The sequence below is a fragment of the Macaca mulatta genome, chromosome 6 (genome assembly GCF_049350105.2).
Source record: "Macaca mulatta isolate MMU2019108-1 chromosome 6, T2T-MMU8v2.0, whole genome shotgun sequence".
NCBI classification, from domain to species: Eukaryota; Metazoa; Chordata; class Mammalia; order Primates; family Cercopithecidae; genus Macaca; species Macaca mulatta.
In genome coordinates this window covers 155,762,176-155,781,715 of record NC_133411.1, presented here as the reverse complement: position 1 = coordinate 155,781,715, position 19,540 = coordinate 155,762,176, and the positions used below count along the sequence as shown (strand labels likewise).

The 19,540-nt window shown below is 41.7% G+C and overlaps 1 protein-coding gene across 4 annotated transcripts in view; it reads left to right on the top strand.

Moving 5' to 3' along the window:
• PPP2R2B (protein phosphatase 2 regulatory subunit Bbeta) overlaps positions 1 to 19,540 on the top strand; it is a 464,171-nt gene that overhangs the window by 175,985 nt on the left and 268,646 nt on the right. For 2 of the 4 annotated variants that reach the window (XM_015141133.3, XM_077937317.1), the window contains exons 1-2: positions 6,409 to 6,524; positions 6,921 to 7,114. In XM_015141133.3, coding sequence (XP_014996619.3) covers positions 7,045 to 7,114 — 70 coding nt within the window. In that variant the 5' untranslated portion in view covers positions 6,409 to 6,524; positions 6,921 to 7,044. Of the gene's footprint in view, positions 1 to 6,408; positions 6,525 to 6,920; positions 7,115 to 19,540 lie in introns of those variants that run through there. The other 2 variants (XM_015141134.3, XM_015141148.3) reach the window with 1 other exon arrangement.

Here is a 19,540-nt window from a genome sequence, read left to right as displayed (position 1 = left end):
AGCTATTATTATTATATGAATGAATCAATAATTTTTGATTATATGAACTCATTATAATTTGCCTAACAAATTATTTTGTTGGGCATTTGAGTTGTTTCCAGTTTTTCATGATTGTAAGCAATGTTCTTTAGAAATAATTTTATGGCTAAATTTTTGCCCCCATCCATGGCTATTTTCTTAGAATAAATTCTGTAAAGTGTTATTTCTTGGAATATTTTTTAAAGGTTTGAAAGACATTTCCCAATATTTATTCTTGTTTAAATCATACTACAATTTTACTTTGAGCAGTGTAATCAGGTACTAAGTATGTCCCTGGAGTGTTGCTAAACTGGTTTTGGAAATCCTCACCCTATACCTAACAAATACACTGTAAACTAAAACTTTCTTGCACAGGACAGACTAAATTTAACTCTAAAACCAATGATTGATAAGAGGTACAAGAAGATATTCTATCTCATGCTCTCAGATCTAGACTCTTGAGTTTTGTAACATTTTCCCCATTACATCAATATCCTCACTAGACAAGTAAAACAGCTGTCAATGAAATAATGCACAGTGGATATTTTTGCTTAGTATTGAGGCAAATCAAGGACAAGAGTAGGGTCACAATAGAACCTGAATAGTCAAAAGGAATGATTCCTTGAGAGTGGGCGTGGCCAAACAGTCCTACATTGTTAGGTCTAGGACCCTTATAAAAGCAATCACTCACAAGTCTACCATGGTAATTTCATAACCAGCCTGGAAAGGATCAGGCAAAGGCATCAAATTTCCTCTGATGGATATGGGAAACCTTCAGGGATAGGTAGGATTTCAAGAGTTATTTAACATTATGGCAGAAGTTTGGTTGAATGGTGGAATGCTCTGGAACTGACACAACTTGGGAGATTTATTATACAGAAATTGAAGAGGACTTTGCACGGATAACAGAGATAAGGGGAAAGATATATCAGCAAGTAATGTGTTTCTACTGCTAGACTGGTAAATGTTTAACAACTGGCTCTCAAAAAAAACCCTGAATTTACATAGTATTTTTAAAAAATTTTTCCATTATATAACTATGGCAGATTTCTGATGTTAAACTACCAACATGATGTCTCTCAAAGCAGAACTAGAAAGAGATGTGCGTGATCAGCAAAATCAGCTCTCAATAGCCAGTACCTACCAGCTTCAGTGTACCACTGTGTATTTTCATAAGTTTTTGTACTTGAATTTCAGTTGCAGAAACATTTACATGGTAAAATCCATTAAGAGTCCAGAGTCTAGAATAAATACGACACTTTGAGGACAAGAGGTTTTGTTTTCTTTTCTCAGGTTAAATGCCACATTAAAGGATCACTTATGTGGTATTACATGTTGTAGCATGCACAAACAGGAATTGCAAACTTGTTAGAAATTCAAGAGGTCATTCTCTGGACAGTCAGCACGTAAACCACCTTAGAGAGTTGTGCAATTGGTGCTTAGTGATCATAGAGAGAAAGTCCATATGATTCCACAACAGAGAAATGTGACTAGGTCTGCACATACATAATGTCAAAGTCAAGAGAAGATAATCCCGATTCCTTTCATTTGCATAAGACTTCATGGTTTATAAAGGACTTTTTGCAAGATGATAAAATTTCATGTATCCAGTTTCTAGTTGTTCATTAAGACAGATTGATAGGCTGTAAAACTGAGGTTTCTAGGTCATTTCTGTTTACATGAACAATTGACTTGGAGTGCATCTCTCCAATTCTCTGCAAATGGGAGATCTCATGAAGTACTGCAGGAGGAAGAAGGGTCATTTTAGTGAAGCCTGGCTCTGAGCCAAACCTGGAGTAAGCACTTTGGTTACCTCTGAAGCTACCCAACAACCCTGTGAAGTAGCAACTATTGTTTTCCTCCATTTTGCAAATATAGAGGTTCAGAGATGTTAAATTACTCACCAAAGGTCATGAAATTTATAAATGCCTGAGCTGGGACACAAACCAGGACTGTCTGACATCTAAAGCCTCTATTAAGAATCTCCAGACTGGCTTAGGTCAAAGGTTTTAATAAAATTGTAGATATTTAATGTGCTAATTGGACAGAATGACCTAAAAGGTTCCCGTGTAGGAAGCATTAGCCTAAGGAAGGATAAGTGGGTATGTTGAGTGTTGGGGGAGGGGACCATGACAAGGGTGGTTAAAAAAAAATGTGTCCACATGCTGTCATATTGAGCTGGGTAACTTAAGAAGGCTGTGTAATTGTAATTGGCCTTTTCTATGTAAAGCATAAGCCTGAAATATGTCAGTCTTTCAGAGTTCCCTCTGCTGCTTCCTTTGAAGACTATGGCTCCTTTTACATGAACTGTAAATTAGACACTAAGTTCCATGACATCAGAGACCGACTACATCTTATACACTGATGTTGCTGAATCTCTGATCCTATCCCAGTGTCTGACATAGTTAAGTACTTGCACATTTGCTGAGCATTGGTGGTGGTGATGATGACGAAAGTAAATACTCAAAGTAATAGCAATGTATTTTTTCCACATATTATCTCATTTAATCCTTGTAATAACTCTATGAAATAAATACTATTCATTTTCCTAATTTATAGATAAGAAAACTACAGTTTAGGGAGATCTTGTAACTTGCTTGAAAACACACAAATAAGTGACAGAGAATGATATTGAAGCTTTGGCACTTAACATTGCACTATAGTCTGTTGATATAGAATGCATTTGCTGTATTTCTAAGAAAGCTCATGTTATTAAAATTAGATGATAGAATTTAAGTTCTAAGAAGAAAGAAACTCTGTTTTATATAAATCTATATCCTTGGCACCTAGAACAATTCTTTTTTTTTTCTTTTTTTTCTCGAGAAGGAGTCTTGCTCTGTCTCCCAGGCTGGAGTGCAGTGGTGCAATGTCGGCTCACTGCAACCTCTGCCTCCCAGGTTCAAGCAATTCTCCTGCCTCAGCCTCCCAAATAGCTGGGACTACAGGTACATGACACCATGCCGGCTATATTTTTGTATTTTTAGTATAGACAGGGTTTCACCGTGTTAGCCAGGATGGCCTCGATCTCCTGACCTCATAATCCACCCGACTCGGCCTCCCAAAGTGCTGAGATTACAGGTGTGAGCCTCCGCCCCTGGCCAGAATAATTCTTTACATAAGTGCTTGGTAAATTTTGATCGTGTATATGCATACAGGAATAAATCAAAACAATTATTTCAATAGGAATACAGCTTATGAGCTAGAAAATTTCCAGCTCACAACAGATAATTTTAATATGGGGGTTAGAGGTATGAAACCTAAATATTTAAGTAGGATATTCAGCAATTTATTCATTTGTTTAAGAAATGTTTGTCTCCAACAAAAATAATTAAGCATCTACTAAGTGCCAGTTAGTCAACAGAAAAGATCTAGTGAGGTCAGGCATGGTGGCTCACGCCAGTAATCTCAGCACTTTGGAAGGCTGAATCAGGTGGATCACTGAGGTCAGGAGTTTGAGACCAGCCTGGCCAACATGGTGAAACCCCAGCTCTACTGAAAGTACAAAAATTAGCTGGGCCTGGTGGTGCATGCCTGTAGTCCCAGCTACTCGGGAGTCTGAGGCACAAGACTCGCTTGAACCCGGGAGGCAGAGGTTGCAGTGAGCCGAGATCGTATCACTGCACTCCAGCCTGGGCGACAGAGCGAGACTCTGTCTCAAAAAAACAAATAAAATAAAATAAGAAAACAAAAGTAAAAGATCTAGTGAAAATAGCCACCAATAATAAGTAAACAAATATTATAAAATGCTGTGGGTCATGAAAAAGGCCAAGAAAAAATGTGAACACAGAAAACACCAGAGGTCGGGACTATGGTGTGGTCAGGGAAGGCCTCAGTGAAGCAGGGACAGTTGAGAGGCTGAATGCCAAGATGTGAGGAAGTGGCATAGAACATAGCATGCGGAAGTGCTCACCACTATTGGAAAGAACTTGACATTTTAGAGGAATAGAGAAGTGGCCAGTGAGTCTTTTGAAGACTGATCTCTGCAGCCTACTCCCATCTCCCCTACTCTCCCCCACACCCCCCATCTCCACAGTGGTGCACAGGGCTCTTTTCACTCCCTTACCTCCTTCACCACATGTCATTGTGTTAAAGCACAGAGCCAACAGCTTTTCCCCCCTTGGTTTTGGGTGGATGAGCTAGTTCTCTCATATTAGAAAAGAGTAGTTGGCCAAACGGAAACCTTGAAATCTACTTAAACAATAGAGACCTATCCAATTTGCCTTCTCAGAACTTGTGTCTTAGGAAAAATGCCTGGACTGTTGAATAAACGCAGGAGAAATTTTGCAGGATATGTGAAAAAAAAATGAATAAATCCAGAGGCTTGATCTGTGGAAGGGACATTTTCCCCATTGGTTACAGTGGAAAATTTCTCAAGCACAGCCTGGCCAATGAGCCTGGGCCTACCTGATTCATCGCACAGCTCTGTCCCAATCTAGCCCATGATTCAGAAAGACAAGGGGGAAATTTTCCCAAATACTATTCCAAGGCCTCCTGAAACAATTTAAGATTGTTCCAACTGAAGGCATAATGTCTTCTCATCATTTTGATTCACTAAGAGATGAACGTAGCTTTTCCTCACTCTGCTCCTACTCCAAATAGTGCCAATATCCAAGAGAAGCTGCAATGTGTAACTACAAAAGGACTGGATGTTGGAACCTTGGTGATAGATACAGCTCATCCCATGGAAGAACAAGCCAGGACAACTGGCACTAAAGTGGATTAAATCAACTTGTACCCGTCTTCACCTGTTACTAAAATTTTAAATGTGGATTTTGAACAAACAAGTGCATAAGCCTTAACCACCAGATGAAAATAAAATGGAATCTATTGAAAGTTGAACTGAACTCCCCCCACCCCCTCCCCCAAAACACACACACACACACACACACACACACACACACACACACACACACACACTATGTCAAGGAACATTTCTGCTCTTTTCTCCTACGGATATGCAGTCACTTTCTGGAGATGAGGACAAAGTAATTTTCTATCTACCAGAAGTATCCATACTGCATGGAAATCTAATGACAATTCCCAACCTCAGTTAAGGACTTGTTTTTCCATTTTTTTGAACTTCAAATACTTTCTAAATTGTGTTAGCTGAAGCATTGTATGTATATAATTAACTCATAGGTCTCTCTGGGCCCATCTAGCTAAACTTGTAGAGCTTAACTGAGCAAGACATTTGCTGATGTCTCTCCCTACAGTGATACCCATTGAAATGAATACCTTCTACAAGATGAAACCTAGGAAATGTCCTTTCCAAATTGGCTTTCTAGTGGTTGGGGTTGATGTCTTTTCCAAATTAGCTTTCTAATGATTTGAGTTGCTTCATTAAGTGTTTTTGGTTGTTTCATAACAATAATGTTCTCCTTTTCTTGCAAAAGTAGAGTTTGAAATTTGGGAAAACATGGGTGGGGAGGGAATTCTATAATTTCTTCCTAGTTGAAGTAGCAAGACAGGTCTCTTTTCTGTATTATTTGGATTCCCGAAATTCCCCCAGGGTAGCAGTGGCTCTCTGTGGGCACAGGGCTCTTATGCTTATGTTCCTGTGCTTCAGTGTACCTTCCACGCTGAGAGCAAATAGAAGGTGTTCCTGCACAAGCAAAACCTAATGGAGGGGCTGCAATAGTTTGTCCAAAACGAAGTGCAAAGGGCAAGGGAGAGTGGACTTTTTCAGACTGACCCTGTTTACTAGTCTCGTGCTTTCCTTCACCTGTGTAGACACAGATGCTTTATTGAACACCAGCCTCCTATAGTTAGAAGATATTTTGACTCTTAGGAATGGGGGAAGCAATTACGAAGTTCTGGCCCCTGCTCTCCCTCCTATTCCTAGTGGAGGGCTTAAGATAGGCTCTGAGCGGCGCTTTCCACTCTCTCCTCTCTTTCTGAAGCTTCCAGCTCCAAACCTCGCCCTTTAAATTCACCAAGGGACCACATGCATCATATAAGGGTGAGGAAAAGGGACCTGGATGTAGACTTCCTGACTATCCAAAGGAACCTACTTCTCTTTTCTGTCCTCAAGTGCAAGTGTTCGGAGAAGGGCAGTGAGCCAGGGGCTCTGGGTGCTAGCGTAAATGCAGCCCTTAGCTGAGTGGCGCGAGAGGGGAGGAGGTTGGAAGAGCACGTCTATGCATTCCACCTGAACCTGCAAGCTAGTCGCTTGCTGCCCAGGTGCCGATTCGCGGCTGCATGCGCCCCACTGCAGTAAAGAGCAACCGCAGCCTCTGCCTCGGCCACCACCACTGCTGGGAAAGAGTCCTGGGGCTGCTGACGCGGTTGGGAGGAGCCTCGCCTTTAATGCACCAGCCGCCTCCAGCCTCCTGCAGCAGCAGCAGCAGCAGCAGCAGCAGCAGCAGCAGCTGCGAGTGCGCGCGTGTGGGTGTGAGGGTGAGTGCGCTGGCGCCGGCCGCAGCGCCCTGCCCAGCTCCCCGCCAGCTTCCCTACCCCCGCCTGCCGGAGCCGCCCTCCCGTGGGACCAGCACCCTCATTCCGGCCAGGCAAGCCTGAATCCTGTCCCTGCCATCTCGCCACTGCAGCTCGGGTCCAGAAAGGCACCATTTTGTCGCGGCTGCCCGCTCTCCCAGGGGGAGGAGGGATCTTTTTTTGCATTTTGGAGCGGCTGCCAACGAGGGGAACCTGTTGGGCATCTCCCCAGACCCGCTTGTGAGAGCCTCCGGGGCGGGCGGGCGGGACCAGACCCCTCGGGGCACGGCGCATCTTGGCACCCGGAGGCAGCGGAGGCAGGCGCAGCATCCTCGCTGGGAATTGGAGCTGGAGTGAGCGCACCGCGCGGGAGGAGCCGCCGCAGCCTCGCAGAACCCGAGTGGAGGAGGTGACAGCTCCATTGCCGGGTTTTTATTTTTTTTCTCTCCGCCTCCCCGTCTCCTCCTCAGGCTCGGACCATGGTGCAGTCCCACTGGCTCCCCTGCCCCCCTCTCCTGTGAGACTGGCTGCGGGGAGGGATCATGGATACTTGTCTGCCGGCTTCTGGTTCCCACGCAAGTAAGCCTGCTGTCAATGGAGGAGGACATTGATACCCGCAAAATCAACAACAGTTTCCTGCGCGACCACAGCTATGCGACCGAAGGTAACGCCAGCCCCGCCGCATTCCGCCGTTGGGGCCGGGCGCAAGTTGCGGATCACTGTGCTTCGTGGGCAGCTGGGCGCGTAGTGGCGGAGACTCCTCCGCGCCCTGGGGCTGGGGCGGGGGCTCGGCTGGCCCCGGCAGCCGCCAGTGCACCCCGCATCCATCCGGGCTCCGCGAGGCGAGCCCGGCGTTCAGCAGCAGGTGGACCCGGCGCCCACGGGAGTTAAAATGGCCCTCAGGGATTAGGCTTTTCAGGGTGGGGCTCTCGCCCAGAAAGATGACCCCAGGAAGGCAGATGATCCCTTGCCCGAGATGTTTGCGGGGGTTTTGGGGGGAGATAAGAAGGGAGGGGCCCAGTAGGACCTTGGTACCCCCTCCCTGAGCGAAACGATGTTATGTCTCTCAGTGGCTGCAGGGAGGGCATGGTTTCATTTCCTGCCCATTCATCTCCCCGGCCGGCCAGGTTACCTGCTCAGACAATCAAAACCCCAAAGGCCCTTTGCAAACGGCCGAACGTCTCTTTCCTTTTGGAAGTGCATTAGCAAAAATAAAAAGGTGGCTGGGGAAATAGTGCTCTAGCGGCCAGCGAATGAGGCTGACACGTGGGGCGAGCAACGCGATCGGTGGGGCCTTTAAAAATCACCATTATGAATTCTGCAGCAGTAGTTTCTGCTGAATCAACAGCCAGCAGAAAGCAAGAGGGTTCAGCAAGCTGAGCTTTGCCAAGAGGTAAAATTGTCGTCTCTCCCTCTCTCCCAGCTTGTTCTGACATAAGCCTTAGTGCTGTGCGGGCAGGGAGGGCAAGTCAGCAGGTGGAATCTCATTCTTCCTTTTGTGTGTGAATAGAGAGTAGAGGCATTTTTCCCCCCAATGCCAAAACTTTTGCATTTTTGCTTTCATTTTCTACCTGTAGGCCTTTTATCCTTAGCCACTCCTACAAAGTGTTGCATTATCACATTGTAATATCCATGCGAGAAAATGTATGTGGAAGTTCTTTAGGACAATGTTGCAAGTTGTATTCATTTAAAATTATTATTCTTGGATGCTAACATTTCTGTAATATTTAATCAAATCAAAAGACTACTAGAGAAATGTGATGGGGGAGTAAAATAGTTCAAACTCTGAAAGAAATAAAAAGACACACACACATCTGGGGGTAAAGGTGGCATCTTCTATAAACATCCCTGGAAGTTCTAGATAGAAGGAATGCCCAGTGCTATTGAAAGTATATTCTCAATTTGCCATCATTTTTGGAGAGCATCAAGCCCAGTATGCCCATGGTGCTAGACAGATAAAGCAGAGTTGTAAGCTCTGGCCTCCAGGAGCTTAGAGATGGCTTTTAAGATGTGCAGTCCATCTCTCCCCTATCCAGAGCACCATAGTTACCGATTCTTTTTCTGTGCATGATGGCAACCTGATTGCAAGATGTTCTCCCTCAATCTTAGTGCTTTGTCACTGACTCAGTGACTTGATAGCATATGACTAACTCTGTAGCTAAGCATGTCATCCAAGAGAGAAGCTGGCCTTGGATCTGTTGGCTTTGGGGGGTAAATTTCTTTCTGTTTGTAACCACAAAGAAAGACAGCTGCCTTCGTGTTTTCTTGTATATTACATTATGCAGGCAAGAGAAACTTAGCAAGCTGAGAAAATGACCAGAGTGGAGCTATGTGTATAGGAGTGTCAACTGTGAAGTGAAGAAATCAGTTTAAAATGGCATTCTTTTATTGTTTTCAGGGCCCTGGATATTACCTTTGTTCTTATTTTTATTCCATTTTTGAAAACTCTGATTCTGGATAGAATATCTAGGTTCATGTAGTCAACAATTAGATATGAGTTTATAGCAATGAGCTTTCTGGTATGTGAGAATCAACCTCTCAGATTTCTTTCTCTTTCTCAAACATATACACATAATAAACACACTTAAAACTAACAAACCTTTATTTCACAGAAGCTTCCAGGTTTTAAAATCTGATCTTAGAGAAGGTATGGAAAGAAAAGGAAAAGAGAACTTAAACGATGTAAATACCAGAAGTTAGATAGAGCAAGAAGTTCCCTATGGTTTTGACCTATTCGTTTCAGGGAAGATTCATGCAATTTTATTGCCAGAGGGGGAAGAGTCCCGGTTCTTCCAATGAATACCTTAAGAAGTGTTAGTATACCTCGAAAGAGCACCAGATCAAAAGACTCTGTTAAAATTATCCTCACTGGGGACTTGCCCCACAAGTTTTCTTCCCCCTTATTAACTTATACCCACTTACTGGGTGGGGAATTAGCTTCTAGCTCCTTCTATAGATCTTGCTTTTCTGTTTCCTTTAATATTTCTACATTTTCCTCCTATCTGCTCAGTTATGTCAGATTGTTCTTTTTTTCCTCCAAAATATCTCCTTCACATGTATTTCTGAATTTTTCTTCCGTTTGCTCAGATCATTCCACATTGCAGTGTTCTATTTAAAGCTGAAAGGTTTTTGCTGTGTAGTTAGTGTGAAGGACTCTAAACTCAATTTGCATTGTAAGTGGTGGCTGCAGGCGAGTTCATCCAGCTAAGAGCAATGCAAATGCTAAAGGACACTTTCACCCAAGCTCCCCTCTCTCAGTCTCTTTCTCTCTCTCTGTCTCTCTCAGAAGAATGCATGATGTGCATTTAATAAATAAATTTCCTAGGACTTTTTTTTAAAAATTCTGAGCATGAAAGTTACTGCCCTCCCCTACCTTTCCCTATCTTTCCTCCTCTTTTAAAGTTAACATCTTTGAGCATCTTCTATGTTCCAAGCACTGTGCTGAGCTCTTCATGTATAGCATTTCAATATATCTAAACTCTGTTAAATGGATGTTATCATTTCCATTTTCAAAGAAGGTAACTGATGCAACTGAGGACTGGAGATGTTACCAATTTGCCAAAAGTCACACATTGAATGGAAAACCTTGTCTTCAAACTCAAGCCAGTGTCTGAAGGCTAGGTTCTCCCACTAGGAAATTCTGCACTGCTTCATTTTCGTTTAGCTTCCAATCAGGTCTTATTATGGGAAAGATTGCAATGATTTTATCTTGGTGTGTAAGCTGTGTTGCCATCAGGCATAAAATCCTTTGCAGGGAGAATATGAAGTGTGTGTATGGGGTTATATAGAGGAAGGGCCTTGGGTGGGGTTGAAATTTCCCACAAAAATAAAGTCAACACAATGATTTGATTATTTATTTATTTATTTTTAAGATATGGAAATCCAGGATTCCTAACCAGGGATTCATCTCTCAAATCTCTCTATATATGGGTTTCCTGCTATATTTTTAGGCTTCAGTTAGAGCCAAGTAAAACCCTGTCTCCATTATAGCAGCCTGTGAGTTTTCTAGATTAATCTTCTACTTTCAAATGGGGCCACAGATAGAATGAATATTCTACATAGATGGGGTATTTTAAAATAACTGCCCTGTTCTTGGTTTCCTTAGCTGGAAAGTGGGAATAACAATAGAACCTATGCCAAAGAAAAATTATTTGATGCAGAGAAAGCACTCAAGCACTTGGGATATGCCTAGTACAAAGCCTACCCTTAATTCATTATAGTTGTTATTATTACTTAATATACTTGCTGGTTATATTCTGGCAACAAGTGGGTTCCATCTTCCCTCAGAAGCCTTTTTAAAAAAACTGTCTTGTTTATACATATTAAAGGAAGAACAAGTTTACTATTACAAGTAGCTCCTTTCAATTATTGATTCATTCTGCCTTTAATTCTTTCAACAAATATTGCAGAGGTGATACAGGATGTTCCAATACAGACAAGGTCTCTGTCTTCATGGATCTTTCAATCTAGCAGAGGAGACAGTATTAGACAAATAATTTTGCAAATAAATGTATAGTTACCAATTGTGACAAGTGATATTTAGGAAAGGCAGAAGATGCTTGGGGTCATAAGGTGGAAAGGTGAATCTAATTTAGATCGGGAGTTCAAGGACAGTCTCTCAGACAGCTGAAGCTGTGAACCAAAGGATGAATCTGCAATTAACAAGACCTGAAAACATTTTAGGTAGAAGAGACAATAGGTACAATAGCCCAGAGCGATACAATAGCCTAACTGATCCAAGGAATGGAAAGATGACCATGGCTAGGAGCAGAGAAAAGAGTGATAAAAATGAGACTGGAGTCTGCAGTTCATTTTGGAATGTACCAAAAGCAAGAAAGATTAATGCTAAGATACAGGGATGGGTAAATGGATAGACATATGATAAATCAAGTATAAAATGTTAATCACTGGCAGGCTGTGGTGGTGCATGCCTGTAATCCCAGCTACTCAGGAGGCTGAGGCAGGAGAATCATTTGAACCCAGGAGGCAGAGGTTGCAGTGAGCCGAGATCACGCCACTACACTCCAGTCTGGGTGACAGAACGAGACTCTGTCTCAAAAAAAAAAAAAAAAAAAAAAAGTTAATGACTAAATCAAGGTGGTAGGTCTATGGATAATCACTGTAATTTTTTTCCACTTTGCAGTCCGTTTGAATTTTCATAATAAAATGTTGGGGAAACAAAGACTGGAGAAGTATTCAGGGACCAGATCACATCAAGCCTTGTTGACCACAAGGAGTTTGGACTCTATCCAAAGATGAATGGAAAGTCATTAAGGGAGAAGGAAACATGATCAGATTTGTTCTTCTAGAAGCTTAGTCTGGCTGCTATGTAGGAGTTAGAGAGCCAGGCATGTAATGAAAAAGAATGAAAGGTGGGAGATAATTAGGAGGTCATGGTGTGCTCCAGGATGGTGGCAGCAGTAGAGATGGAGAGAATTAGATGGATTTAAGATACATAATAGAGAAAGAATGCATTGCACTTACTTGATATGATTGGGTGCAGATGGAGAAGGTTATGTCAAGGATGACTCCCAGAATTTTGCCATGAAAACGGATGCGTAATGGGGCTCATCACTGAAAGCGGAAACAGACTTTGAAAACTGATTAGTTTGAGAAGACAGTGAGACATCTAGTTTCACAGTGAGACTTGCAAGTAGGCAATTGTATTTCTGGGTCTGAAGCTCAAAAGAAAGACCTGGACTAGATAATAAATTTTAGATTAAACATCACCAGCATATTAAAGGTACTTAAAACTGTATGAATAGATGAGATGCCTCAGATAAGAGCATTTCAGGGCAAAACTTGAACCAATGAGTGAGAAAGTACAAGGAAGCGGATCTTGGCTTGGTATGAAGAAATTGTAGCAAAAAAGTACCTCACAATAGAATAGGGCCTTGGTAAGCATAACTAACTACACACTGATATTATTCAAGTAATACTATAATATATGGCCATTTCTCAGCAATGTGGTAGGATAAGAAGAGTCCAGTCTTGGATGAGTTCAGTTTAGAGCGTCTCCAAACCTAAGATCTGAGTGATTTGGGAAATGCATTAGGTTTTTAGGGCCACAGAGAATAAAAGTGAGGAAGTAAAGGTTCCTCCTCCATCCTCCATTCCACACAAATTCAAGAAAAAGGGAACGTATGATGAATAAAGCTGGGAAAGTACATGAGAATGGCTTTTGATGTGAAGATGCTGGGAAGGCATTGAAAAAATAAAAGGGGGTAGTGTCATATGATGGAGAGCTGCCTCATAGTTCCTTAAGTTGCTTTGGTATTTGTATGCAAATGCCAGATCAGAATGCTATTTCCAATGCATATGGATGAATGTTTGAGCTCTCCACTGTTCTCAGAGAAACCTGAAATGCGAGGTGAGAAGTAGCTGCCTTACACTACTGTAAATGACCTTTCTGGGGATGGGAAATGTTCTGCTACTAAACATAATAACCAGAATGCATTGAAAATCACTAGAAAGTATTCATTATTAGCATCCAGGTCCCCAGGGGCAATCCCAAGCCATTTATGAGTGCTGGTCAGAAATGTACCAATGATCCTGGGGTGAATAATATTAGGCCAGTCCTGTCAAAATATTGATAATGCCCAATGAAAATAGCACAGCTGTAGACTGACATTCCTAGACTTTGGCATTTGCATTTAAGAAGAAATAAGGGTCCAATTTAGACACTTAGCTGAGGGAAAGAAACTAAGGTATCATGAGTACAGTCTATCCCAGGCATTTTCCTAGGTATTTCTTATGTTTACTCATTTAATCTCTTTCAACAACCCAGAGAGAATGGTTGCATTAACCCCATTTTTAAAATAAGAAATTTCGAGGTACAGAGAACCAAAGGAACTTGCATAACAAACACACATGTATTACAAACATACTCACTTGTAAGTGGCATAACCAGATTAGAGCCCATGACTCTGTGGATTCTAGGCACATGTTCTTTGCCCACCCATGCTGCTCAGGATCTTTTGGGGAAATGCAAGTTTTGCTCCACCCTCCACATATATCCCGTTGGTGCCTACTCAGTGCTGCTGGATTTACTTGATCCATCTTCTTCTCCTAGCACAGCAGTGCACATCTCTGGGCCTTTTCCATTATCCCACTGGGAGGGAGCTGAATTATCCGACCCAGTAACAGAATCCTTAGCTGACTTACTCCTGTAGATTTCTTCTGTTCTATAATAAGAAAAGAAAAAAAGCGTTTCTGGAATTGAGCAATGAAGATGTGAGAACTAGCTGGAAGTTTTTTGAATAGCCTTCTCCATGTCACTCATCCCTGATGTAGAATAGTAAGCATGCAGCTCCCGGGCTGAGCTGAGATGATCCCACTGGGCCATCTAGGCACCCACTCTCCCCAGCTCATGACAACTCATATAGTTGCCTGGGCCACAGCAAGAGGAGTATGACAGAGGCAGCTGTGGGATGGCAGATGTCCTTTTGCACACAAATATGTGGATGTCTGAGGCCTCACTTTGGCCAGAGTGGCTATCCAGCTGGTTCTCCTCATCTTCCATTAATAAGAAGATGATTTTGCTTTCACCCAACTTGTCATCTTTACCACCAAATTTCCTTCTTTTGCCTCTCCAATAGAAGTCTAGAATCAGGCTGAACGTCAGCTCCAATACAACTATATCACAGAAAACACAGATTATTTTTATAAGTTCACTAGGGACTTTGTCAGAAATAACCCAGGAACCTTTGAGTTCTTCTCCAAGTTCACTGTGGAAAGAGTTAATAGTGGGAAATATTAATATTTAATGTTCATAGTTTTCTTTGGAGAAAGGGTCATCCTGGGTAGTGGGAAGGGGTGTGTGCATGTATAGGGGGAAGTCAGACTTTCACTTCTGTGCTTTAGAGTTAAAAGACTTGATTGCTTACAACAAATGTTAAATGAAGGAGGGGTCTGTGTGTAAGGGGAAAAAAAGATGTGTGGAGTTTAGGAATCTAGTGGGGCCTCTATGAACAGGATTTAACCTGAGAAGGATGGGGTCTGTCGGACAGAGTGTGCTGAAGAGTACCTTACCTGCGGGAGGATGTGTTTCAGGTGTATTGGCCTTTGTGCTTGGTGTATTAGTCAGCTCAGACTGCATTTAAAAGAACGTCACATACTGAGTTGCCTAAACAAAAGAAATTTTGTTTTCTCACATTTCTGGAGTTGGGAATTCCAAGATCAAGGTGCCAGCAGGGTTGGTTTCTGGTAAGTTCTGTCCTCCCATGTATAGCAAACTTCTTGCTGGGTCCTCATGTGGCCTTTCTCCTGTGTGCAAGTATGAAAAGAGAGCAATCCCTGGCATTTTTTTTTTCTTCTTGTAAGGGCACTAGCCCCATAAGACCTTATCCTTATGACCTCATTTAATCTTAATTATCTCCTTAAAGGACCTATCTCCAAATACAGTCACACTAGGAGGTAGGGCTTCAACATTTAGATTAGGGTGAAGGGGGGGTACAATTTGATCCATAATATTGGGGAACTGAAAACCTCCTCCATCAAGCATTGCTTATCACACTGGTATGGATCCTTGTTAAGTAATGAACCTGAAGTGGTCACAGAATGACAGGCCGCCTCCTCCACTTAATGTAGACGCATCAACTTGGTGTCCTTCTACAGACACACAAGGGTGTAGAGGCTGGCAAAGCTGTAAATGTCTCTAATACAGAATATTGCAGCAAGATGCTGCTGAGAGTTCCCAGGTGGTCTAAAAGATAGAACTTGGGTCCCTAAGTACAAAATACCACCAGGAAGGACCTTACCACAGTGGGAGAGCCACACAGGAAACTCAGTGAGACTAACATTGTTCATGTAGCTTTGTAGAAGTCAGGTTAAGGCTAGAGACACTCAAGTTGGGAGGTCTGTTGGTTCATTCCAACTGCATTATTGCAATTCACATTTCCCTCTGCCTTTATGTTTTTATTTATAAGTCAAATAATACTACATTCTTTCTTACTTAAAAGGATTCAAGCATGATAAGTAGATAAAGCATGAGTCACCCTCCATCCCATGCCCATCCCACTTTCCTATCCAAAGGTTGCCATTATCAGTAGTTGGTAGACTTTCTCAGAGCCATCTTTGTATTCATGCATTTAAATATACAGGTATAGATATATAGTTGGGGAGGATGTTTGCATAAATGAGTACACACTGCCTGTTTTATCTGCAATTTGTTTGTTCTTCTACTAGTAATATGCCTTCAAGATTTTTCCGTATCAGAACACCTACATCTGTCTCATGCCTTTTAATGGTTGCACAGTGCTCTATAGTATGACAGTACCACAGTTTATTTAGTAGTTCCCTGTGGATAGAAAATTGTTTCCAGCTTTTATATTACATAAGATGCTGCAGTGATTATGTGTATATGTGTTTTTGTTTAAATGTTCTCCTTCCTGATTTTATTATCTTTAAAGCTGAGATGACAGTTCCCATTTCTTAGCAAAACGGCAAGAAAAAATTAGAAATCTCTGGTATTCGATTTGTTTTCTGTGTAACTGTGGATCAGTAATGTAAACTAAAGAACCTGAATTTGCTAATGCAGAGAATGAGAATACCTGACCTACCTATTTATATGTGCCCAGTACTGTGTCTCCCAAAACCATTGTGGATTTGAATGTTAATAATTAATAATGACTGCTGGTAGTTATGGAGGGTTTTCTGTGTGCCAGTACAGGTTTATTTTTTATTTTTTATTTTTATTTTTTTTTTGAGACGGAGTCTCGCTCTGTCGCCCAGGCTGGAGTGCAGTGGCCAGATCTCAGCTCACTGCAAGCTCCGCCTCCCGGGTTCCCGCCATTCTCCTGCCTCAGCCTCCCGAGTAGCTGGGACCACAGGTGCCGCCACCTCGCCCGGCTAATTTTTTTGTGTTTTTAGTAGAGACGGGGTTTCGCCGTGTTAGCCAGGATGGTCTCTATCTCCTGACCTTGTGATCCGCCCGTCTCGGCCTCCCAAAGTGCTAGGATTACAGGCTTGAGCCACCGCGCCCGGCCTTAGTACAGGTTTTGAGCCTTAAAATATTTTTCTCATGTAGTCCAATTTAATTGTATAGGCTGATACTGTTCTTATCCCCCTTTAAATGAAAAGTTAAAGCAAAATAATATTATTACTAGTCCATTGTGACACAAGGGTGAGTAAAACAGAAGTCACATCCAGGTCTGTCTGATTCCAAACCCTGTATTCTTAAACTTGGCAAAAATTCATCACAATGTAGTAAATGAACACCTGTTTAAAAGAACAGTTATGATGTTGATAGAGAAAAGATGATTCATTTTTCTAAAAAATATTCTTCTGAATCAATCAATACAAGAGTCCAATTTCTACCAAGGATTTGAAAATGAACTGGGGGAAAATGGAAAGGCAAAATACACTATCGTAAACAGTAATGTGGAATGCACGTCAGAAGACCTGGGTAGGATTCCAGTCCTGCTACCATAATTTGTCACTTTTACTCTCTGGGCTTCAGTTTCCTAATCTACTATAATGAGGTTGAAGATGGGGGAGGGAAGGCATGCTCTCTACAGTAGGCTTTTCTGACTCTAAGTTTCTATGAGGCATCATTTCTGTATTTGTGATCATCTAGGTCTCTTTGGTATGTTCTATGTTCAACTCAGGGGTGAGACTGGGAAAACACAGCCATAGGCTTTAAATGACCCCAGAAATTCCAGGGTCAAATCATCCTTCTGGCAAGAAGGCTCTGGTGCAGCCAAGAGGCAGAGCCAGAAAGAGAAACTTCTCTTTGCCAAAATCTGCTGCAGATGGAGGAGCCAGTCTGTCTGGGCAGCCATGACTTTGAGAGGAGCCATTTGGCAAAGTTGTTGGCAGGAGCTGCCTTGCAGCATGAATGCTGGAGACAGTCCTGGGCTGGAGTGAATCAGGGATGCAGCAAAGGTGGCTGGTGGAACAAATAACCATCTGGTGAGCAGGGTGCTGCTCATCTTGCCACACTGATGGGGAAGAGCAAGTGCCAATCGATGAGGTTAAGCTCTCAATGACATGATCTGACAGGCACAATAGAATTTCTCTCCTGCTATTTTATACTCCATGGAGCGGGTTATAAACTCCAAGGGAACGTAACTTTTTCTGAAACCAGGAAGGCCCCAATTTCTTCCACTATTATAAAATAGGAAAGAAAATTTAACAATTCAAACAAAAATTATTTATTGCGAAGTGCTATGTAGGATGTGCTGGGGCATATGGTAAAGTATGACTATTGTCTTGTTCTCAAACATCTCTCCATCTATTTGGGCAGGTGACACTCAGTTCTTCTCAAAACATAATTAACCACAGAAGCCAGGGTGTGTGAAACTGTGTCCTGTTTATCTCTCTATTATTATGAGGCAGCCAAGGTGGTGGAATCAGAGCCCACCTGGCTCTAGACACACCTCTGGCTATGCTAGTTCTGTGGCCTTGGGCAGATCACTTCATTTTGCTGAATGTTTTCTTGCCTACAAAAATATGGCAGGGGATGAGGCAACATGTTATTATTTATATGTGATAAATAAATAAATACAAAAGAATCCCTCTCTGGGACCAATAGTTGACAGTAAACTTGAAAAGTTAAGGCAAGGAGTCACAAAAAATAACATGCCATTTAAATTTATTAATTTCAATGAAAGGCCAGATGAAGAATCAAGGCCTTACCTTTGAGTATGGATTGGTGATTGGGGGTTGTAATATTTTTCTTGCATGAACCATACCCCAAATGACAAAGACCATGTCCAATTTTGATTTCCTTAAGGTTGAACAAGACCATAGATATCACAGAAGCAATCTTACTACAGAATCCTTCTAGATTCTTATGATTGTTCCCCAATTTTTATATCTCCTACTTTTAATTTGATGATTCTTTGTCAAGTCTTTTGAAATTCTTCGACTGACTTTTCATATGAAACAACCATCCTTTTTTTTACACTATTCCTCTCATCACCTTCCATGATATTTAATTAAATAACAAGTATAACTGGCATCAGGAGACTTGGAAACAAACACAAATGACTCTCAGTAAATATGCAACTCAACCTGAAGGAGCAGAAGTGTGCCTATGTACCAGAGATTAGCCTACTGAATTAGCTGTGAGTACTTATAAAGGATGTTGTAGGCCTGTTTTACAGAAAGAATGGAAGGCACTTTTTCTTCTTGGAGAGTCAGCTACTTGGAGGTCTGTTAAAAGGACTTCTGCTGTAATTATGATGATGAGGAAGAGCCACTATATACTGAGTGCTTGCAATGTAGCAGGAATCAGGTTAAGTATTCCGGATGTACTCTATGTTATATACTACGTATTATGTATCTATGGTATACTACATATGATGTATATATTATATAGATGCCTGTGTGTGCATATATATGTGTGTGTGTGTATATGTATGTATCTGTGTGTGTGTGTATATATATATATATAAAATTTCAACTTCACAACAACTGTCAAAAGTATGTACAATTAGAGCTGAAGTAGGTGAGACTTTAGATCTTATTCACCATTGTTTATCCATCTCCTAGTATAGTATCTGGTGAAAAAGCACTCATTACACACTTATGGAGTGAAAGAGAAAATAGATTTCTACTTTACTGATGATAAAACTGAGGCTTAGAGAATTTGTGTCATTTTTCCCAGCATCAATCAGCAGATCCAGGACTTGAATGCAGGTATGTCTGATATAAAAATATATGTTCTTAAGAGCAAACTGAGGTACAATACAGTAATTTTTCTGTACAAAGTTTTTGGACATATACTTTGGATCTCATATTGCCTACGAATATCCTAATAGAATGAAACTTTGGTATTATCTCCATTTTATAAAAATGTGTCGATATTCTAGAACAGAGATCAGTAAACTTTTCCTGTAGAGGGTCAGATAATAAATATTTTAGGCTTTGCTGAGCATACAGCCTTTGTCCCAGCTACTCAATTCTTCCATTGTAGTATGTGGGCATGGTTGTATTCTAGTGAAACTCTATTTACAAAATCAAGGAGTAGCCTGTAGACCATCATTTGCTGACCCCCATTCTAGAAAAGTACTGGGAACCTAGTAGAGGTCCAAACAATGTTAATCTTGCAAGTGAGTCGCTGCAGTAAGTGCTAGAGGGAAGCTCA